At 40.2% G+C, this 7,440-nt stretch overlaps 2 protein-coding genes across 2 annotated transcripts; both read left to right on the forward strand.

Moving 5' to 3' along the window:
• The first annotated feature begins 2,442 nt into the window (after positions 1-2,442).
• Positions 2,443-3,861, forward strand: LOC147312764 (uncharacterized). Its single transcript, XM_086264419.1, has 2 exons — positions 2,443-2,596; positions 2,746-3,861. The coding sequence occupies exons 1-2, from the start codon at positions 2,488-2,490 to the stop codon at positions 3,744-3,746; spliced, it is 1,110 nt and encodes a 369-aa protein (XP_086120545.1). The 5' UTR covers positions 2,443-2,487; the 3' UTR covers positions 3,747-3,861.
• Positions 3,862-4,458: 597 nt separating this feature from the next.
• LOC147312765 (uncharacterized) lies at positions 4,459-7,270 on the forward strand. The gene is made up of 2 exons (XM_086264421.1): positions 4,459-4,582; positions 4,658-7,270. Exon 2 carries the CDS (start codon positions 4,675-4,677, stop codon positions 5,677-5,679), a length of 1,005 nt encoding a protein of 334 aa, XP_086120547.1. The 5' UTR covers positions 4,459-4,582; positions 4,658-4,674; the 3' UTR covers positions 5,680-7,270.
• Positions 7,271-7,440: the final 170 nt, after the last annotated feature.

Consider the following 7,440-nt stretch of genomic DNA (forward strand, 5'->3'; position numbering starts at 1 on the left):
ATCAGCTGTGTGACTGTTCCGGTTAAATTGCAAATGAATGAACCCTGCTGTACAGGCCACTGATGTCTCAGGTGACATGTAGCCGCCTCCTGGTGTTTTTCTTCTTTTTCTCGTCAGTGCGCAGTTAGTCTTTTAATTTTATTTCCAGTTTTTAAAAAAAAAAAGAATTCTTTTTGCCTAAAGCATTATGTAAAGTACTTGAGTTATTTATCCTACTTCACATTTCTCCTCCACTTTTTGAGATAGAATTTCTTTTTTGTATTTTTTATGTTTTAACAGCTTTTTTAGAGACTCTAATTACCTTATGAATTAAGGGGTTTTTCTAATTGATTCATTTACTTTTGTGATTTTTGTGTGTTTTTGAATTATGGGTGTAAAAAACACAAGTAAGCTTGCAATAGTCAATCAACTGCCAGGAGCACAGCATTCCTGGCTTTGACCTGACTTTGCTTTTTACTGCCTCTGCTCTTCCCTGTATATCTGCTTTATGAGGCTGGATTGTCAAGTGGACTGTTTTTCACACTCTAGCATTTATATAGATTTTTACACAAAACAACATTATTTCAAAATGTGACACTCCGAATTTGGCAACCTTACAAACTCTGGTAAACTCCAACCAAGTTATGCAGTACAGCGTCTGTGAATGCACAAGCAGGTGGGCTACAGCAGCAGCCTACATCAGGCGCCACACCTACAAACAGAAAACTGAGGTTGCAAATTAAACAAAACGTTGGAAAAATGTTCCCTGGTCTGATGAGTCTTTCTTTTCTAACATTTGGACAGAAGGGTCATAATTTGGAAGAATAGATTCATCCTGCTTTGTAGCAACACTTCAGACTGGTGATGGCGGTGTAATGGTGTGGAGGATATTTCTTTAGCGCCAACTGAGCTGTTAGAATGTAGCGGCTGGGTTCAAATAGGAGACTTGAGGCAGAGATGAGGTGCAGACCAACTACAGGTTTATTCACCAACATTAAAATACCAAACCATAACATGGCATAAAACAATGTAGCCCAGTGGTGAGACACGGTGCCAGCAACAGCCTCTGATGTAACTGACAGACCTTTACAGACTGCTGCTAATTGGCCCTCAAGCCATACCATTATCTGGTGTTACGTAGTAAACATCTTATCGAATAACCCTTATTAATGCCAACCAATACTTTAGATATAATTACAATACGTAATTAACTAATATGGCTATTCAACACCCTCTTATATCACATGGTGCCACTGGGAATTATTAAAAAGGCACTCGGGATGCCTGGGGACTCTTTTGGCTTTTGGCCTTTTGGCAATATCAAGAGAAAATGGACGTAAGACTATCCTGTCATCGCAATATTAACTTGGGGTATACGTTGTCTCTCCTACTAAATAGGTTACACATCAGGTAAGTGTTAAAGTAATGTTTTCCACCAACTTAACCACAACTTAACTTTCCATACTAATTGAAATATATCACTTCTACTTTCCAACACCATTAAACTCATTGCCGACCTCATTGGTTTAGTCCAATCATCTTTCTTCCTGCCTTCTTCAGGACAGTCAACCTCAACTTCGCATACTTTATATCTCACTGCTCCTTTGTCGTTCTCCCTGCATACACTTCTGCAACCCACCTCCTCCCAATGTCCGCCTCTCCCATGTTACTCGAGCTCCATCCAAGCCTCCATCTTTATTTCCACCACCAGCGTCTCGAGGGTTCCTGCCCTCAGTCCTATCACAGCTGGCATTCTATTCAGCTAATCGCTAAATAGCTTAATTGAATTCTGTTGATCAATTAATCATCTTCAATTCCTTTTAATGAGCTCTCACTGTTGAACAGTTCAATATACTGAAATGGTCATTAGATCTCACCTCTGGGAAAACATTAATTGCTCCACTGTTGCTCCTGGCATCTGTATGTTTCCATGTTTTAACATAATAATTAATAGCAGGCTGTTAAATGAAAAGAGGCTGTGCAATTTAAACAGTGACGTATGCAAAATAATTTAATTTCAATGTTAGGTGTGATGTGCCCCTTAACTGGACAAACTATTTGAACTGTTAGGCCTGAGTCTTTATACTGTTTGCATGACATATTTTTTCCCTCCTGCTGATCAAACATTCTGTGTTGCTGATAAATATTGTTCCAAGAAAAATAAATCAACCAAATTTGGGAATGCTTATTTTTACCCTTTCACAAGCTCCCTCTTTCCTTCCTTCCTTGCCTACCCCATCCCCTTTCCACTGTTTAAAAGAAAATCTAAAGTACAAATATCTTTTGTAGTTTCATTTTTTACCCAATAGTAACCAATTAGCCAACAATGTATTTTTATTTTCTGACATTAACTAATAGACTTCAGCAATCTATTTCAGGAGTTTTTAGTAGAACTATAGTATTTTATTCTTGTACTTTCCCGTGAGGTATGAGCTGCTCACTCTGTTGTAACTGCCTGTCCTTGACAAATGACTGTGCAGTGACTGGTCCGTGTTTACACAATAAGTAATGATTAGGTTGGGAGATTCGTCTCCACAAATGAGTAATTTGGAAGTGAGCAGTGATAAATCTGATATAAGCAGCAGTCTGCAGATGGACACACATTCAATTGCAGCAGGTATTTTTTGTTGTTTTTTTCACTGTGTCTGATTGCCATGTGCATAAACTGATTTGAAGATTTGTTACTTGTAGCATTGTTTTGTAGCAAATGCAGATGTAATAATTTCCTTGTATTTAACTCTCACTTCTACTCGTGTTCTTTTCTAGATATGAAGTCCTGGTATGTTCTTGCTTTTCTGTGGTTGTCATGTTTCTGCCACAGAGCTCTTTCCTGCCCAGCTCTCTGCACCTGTTATCCCAGAAGAAATGAGGTGGTCTGTAATGAGCTTCCCCTGACAGAGTTCCCCTCTGACGGTCTCCCGGAGAACACCACCCTGCTGACTATCCAATTCACAAACATCACCTCCATATCTGAGGCCCATCTAAATGCCATACCCAAGTTGCAAGGGCTCCATCTGTACAACAATCACCTTCACAGCCTTCCCTCTCATCTCCTCAGGGGCGTTCCTCACCTCAACACTTTGGATCTCACCGGAAACAGGCTAAACAATCTGCCTGCAGATGTCTTCAGCCACGCCCCACTACAGAGCTTGGTGCTGAAGAATAACCTTATTAGAAAAGCTGATGCAGAGTGGCTTCCTTATAACAGTAGCCTGACCTGGTTGGATTTATCTGGAAATGAATTAACAGAGATCCCAACTAATCTGCTTCTGAAGCTGCCCCACCTGGAGAACCTTGACTTCTCAAACAACCGTCTGGATAAGATACCAGCAAATTCTCTGAGTCAACTGAGCAAACTTGAGAGGCTAAGCCTGCAGAACAACAAGCTCGACACGCTGAATGGATCTGCATTTCAGAGCCTGCATAGCCTCACACATCTCTTCCTCACTCAGAATAAACTCAACAAGCTGCCCAAAAACCTGTTCCAGGGACTCACTCAGCTCAGACACCTGAGTCTGGATGAAAACCAGCTGAGCCATATTCCTCCAGGTTTGCTGGATGAACTTCACTTGCTGGAAGAGGATGGCCTCGACTTGACAGTCAACCCTTGGCTCTGTGATGGGAAGGCAGAGTATCTATGGAGGTGGCTTCACGAGAACAAGAAGAAGGCTTTCTTGCCAGACTCCATCACATGCGCTGGACCTCAGCCTCTAGCAGGTCGTTCAATAATATCACTAACAGCAAATGAACTAAACCTTCAGTCTTAATATTACTCCTGCTGGTCTTTATCTAACATGAAAAGAAATCCAGTTCGGCCTGTCGGATTTGAATCACTAAAACATGATAACTATGTGACTATAAATAAATCTGATATAAATAAGACTATTGTCTTGTTTTTTATTTCATTAAATTTAAGTGTGTTCATGTTACATTGTTTTCTTGTTTAGATTTAAATGAGAAAGTCTGCAGTATTATCATGGATTTTATGTTGGCATTTAGCTTAGCTTCACACAAAGGAAAATAATCCACCCACCAGAACATCTAGAGATCTCTAAAACCTCCTGTTTTGTTTGTTTGTTTGTTATTTTTATTCAAACAATGAATGACATTTGTAGGCAGCTTTTTGGCCAAAACCAGGCCAACCATTTCACCCGTTTTCAACCTTTCTGCTAAACTATAGTATTATAACCTGCTATTCTCGGGAATAGTATCCCTCTATTCATTAAACTGCTAACATTAACAGGCTGAGTTCTGAATCTCAAGCACCAACATATGGTTGTGAACTTGAGGGATAAAAATTAAGCCTAATGCCTATTTTTGTTATTTGTTTTCTTTTTGCACAAGTTAATTAATAATGTATCACACATGTACCCTTGCACATTGTGTTCTTGAAAAACTGAAAAAAAAATATTGATTTATGTGTGGTAACATCAACTTACTTTTAGAAAGTACAGAAAACAGTAACCACTCACTTTGTTTGCTTGGTTTTGTTTGCCTATTGCAACATTTTATCCTGACTCATTGCTGGAATCAAATATCCTCAGAGTTGTGTAAAATCAAGTCAGCGATCAAAACCTGAAGGAATTTCAGCTGTGCTTTTCAGGTAACAACACATTTATAATCACATTGTCACCGTTTTATTACCTGTTGATCTTTTACGCTATTGTTTTCTTCTCAGTGTATTTTTTCTTAAAGATGAACCTGTGGCTGCTTCTTACTCTCACTGCTCTGGCTGAATATGCTTACCAAACGAGAGGCACCCACTCGTGCCCAGATCTGTGCACTTGCTCCTTTCTACCTTCGAGTGCAGAGGTGGTGTGCCGCCAAAGCTCCCTCACATATTTTCCTGCAGATGGTTTATATCCCAACATCACACGATTGTCCATCCAGTCCAGAAACCTCAGCTTCATTACAGCCAGACATCTGAGTTTTGTGCCTCTTTTAAACCACCTCCAGCTGTATCACACTAATCTTTCAAGCCTTCCTTCAGACCTACTGGGTGCCATTCCTCACCTGAGTACGTTGGATCTCACAGGTAATCAGCTGATTCATCTGCCCCCCAAAGTCTTCGTCCATTCCTTGCTCCGTAGTCTGGTGCTGAAGAATAATTTAATTGAAAAAGCTCATGGAGAGTGGTTTTCCGACAACAGCAGTCTCACCTGGCTGGATTTGTCTGGGAACCGTTTAACAAGCATTACAGCTGCTCTGCTTCAGAAGCTGCCTCATCTGGAAAATCTCGACCTAAGTCATAACCGTCTGCAAGAGCTACAGCCCGACACACTAGCAAACCTACATCACCTCGAGACACTAAACCTCGCTGGGAACAAATTAATTTCCCTGAAGCCTTCAACGTTTAGTCACAACGTGAAACTCTCACAGCTGTTTCTGCAGGAGAATCAGCTCCGAGAGCTGCCAGTGACGCTCCTCCAGGGTCTGCAACACCTTGAACTTCTGCTGCTTAATCAGAATCGGCTACGGTATCTCCCCTCAGGTCTGCTGGATGACAGAAAATCCTCTTTTCAGATGACCGTAACAGGGAACCCCTGGCAGTGTGATGCCAACCTGGAGTATCTGTGGAAGTGGCTCACTAACCATCCTCAAAATGTCTTCTTTCTAGATGAGGTGGTCTGTGACGGCCCTGAAGCTCTGAAACATAAACAAGTTGTTTCTTTAACTGACAGTCAGCTTGATCCTAAATGACAGAGACTCACAATTAATGATGTGACTGTGAAACAGATGTTTTGCATTATTACTGCACATATAACCAGCCTGTTTCTTGTGAGCTGTCATTTATTCCCCCTTTGTTTAGATATTGTCCAGCCCACCGGGTGGCGTAAGATACTCAATAAATTTTCAGCCCAGAGGGCTGAATAGGCAGTATGGCTCATTTACTCAGTATATCCCAGCCAAAAACATGTTAAACCAAATGCATTCACTAATACATTCTCACTGAATTGATTTTCTTTCAGGCTTGTTTTCTGTAAGATTTATAATCGCAGATTGAGATTAAGTAACCCAGGTTTAAAAATGCTCTCACTTCCATAAGGGATCAAACATATTTTCATGAATAATCAATTTATAGTCCAGAGATTAGGACCAGAAATGGACGTCCTTGGTAGAAGAGAAGAGAAGAGCTCTTGTGAGATTCTCATGGTGCACGCTTGCACCAACAGCTCTGTCTCGCTTGTTTGTTGTGTTGCAGATTGCAGCATTGTTTCAGTTGTGCCCTTTTGTGTTTAATGATGTTGAGCATGTGGGAGTGAGTGGGCAGTGCAATGGCTCAGTCTTGCAGCTGACCTCTTCTGGATGTGTTTAAATATCTCCCTTTTTCTTTCTTTAGGTTTCTTTTTTCTCTCTCTTTCTTTCATATTGTGTATGGGTATATATCTTCTGCATGCCCACACACCCCCATACTCACGCCTTGATCACAGTGAGTGCACTGGACTATAATTTATTACTTTTATAGCATATAAAACATTGGAGCCTCTTGAGGCTGTTACTTATGAAAATTAAACCTTGTTCATAAAAGTTCCCCAGAGAGTTGAAGAAGAACTCAAATGGATTCATGTATGTCTTCCATTCCACCTCTTTGAATTGTACCCTGAAGGTTAAAGGTTGAGGAAGTGGGCTCAGTGGTTCAAATCCTAATTCCCTCTAATGAAAATTCTCTCAGGTTGTGAGCAGATGCATTCAACTCGACCTTAACAACGTCCCTTTCTGTTTGTCTTTAATCTGCTTGTGCTTCTACAACCCACAGGCTCTGAGGTTTGGAAGTGTGTGGTAGTGGTGGGCATTACTTTGCAAGGAAAAATGAGGATGAAACTTTTCTAAGTGCTGATGAGCACAGAGGAATGGAGTCTGTCTAACTGTCTGCTAATGAAGAACACTAAAGTCTAATAGATCATATGTGAGGCTTGGAGACAAGAAAATTACTGTAGCCTTTCTGACTTTGTTCTGCAATAATGGAGATGTGATTTTCTTTGATTGCTGCTAATTAGCACATGTTAGAACACATTACTTGGGATGAAATGTGCCAAATTTAAAATAACATATTTTTTTATTTTTCACTATATTAGAGTTGCGGTCATTTCAGTGTGTGTTTTTTTTTTAATCGGCAACAATAGTCTTGATTTCTTTTCTTCAGGATGTATCAATGAACTAGAACAGCTTGTTGAGACTCACATTTTATTCTGAATTGAGCAAAGAAGAAATACCTTGATTTTCAAAGGAAGTTGTTTTTTGACTATGTACAACTGATTTTTCGCATTAAATTGACAGAATAATCTGCTGATCTTTTGTCCTCATTTCCATTTTCTTACTTTTTGTCCCTCTACAAGGACTCGAGGAAACCCACCTATGATTAGTTAAGTAGCCTAACATGCATGTGTTAGGACTGTGGATGGGATTCAGAGCACTCTGAGAAACCCCATCATTTATATTAAATGGCTTCAGCTCTACCTC

This window comes from Aulonocara sp. 'chitande type north' Nkhata Bay, linkage group LG15 (genome assembly GCF_057382095.1).
Source record: "Aulonocara sp. 'chitande type north' Nkhata Bay isolate Kocher_YH1m ecotype deep benthic linkage group LG15, A_spYH_male_GT1.1, whole genome shotgun sequence".
Lineage (NCBI taxonomy): Eukaryota > Metazoa > Chordata > Actinopteri > Cichliformes > Cichlidae > Aulonocara > Aulonocara sp. 'chitande type north' Nkhata Bay.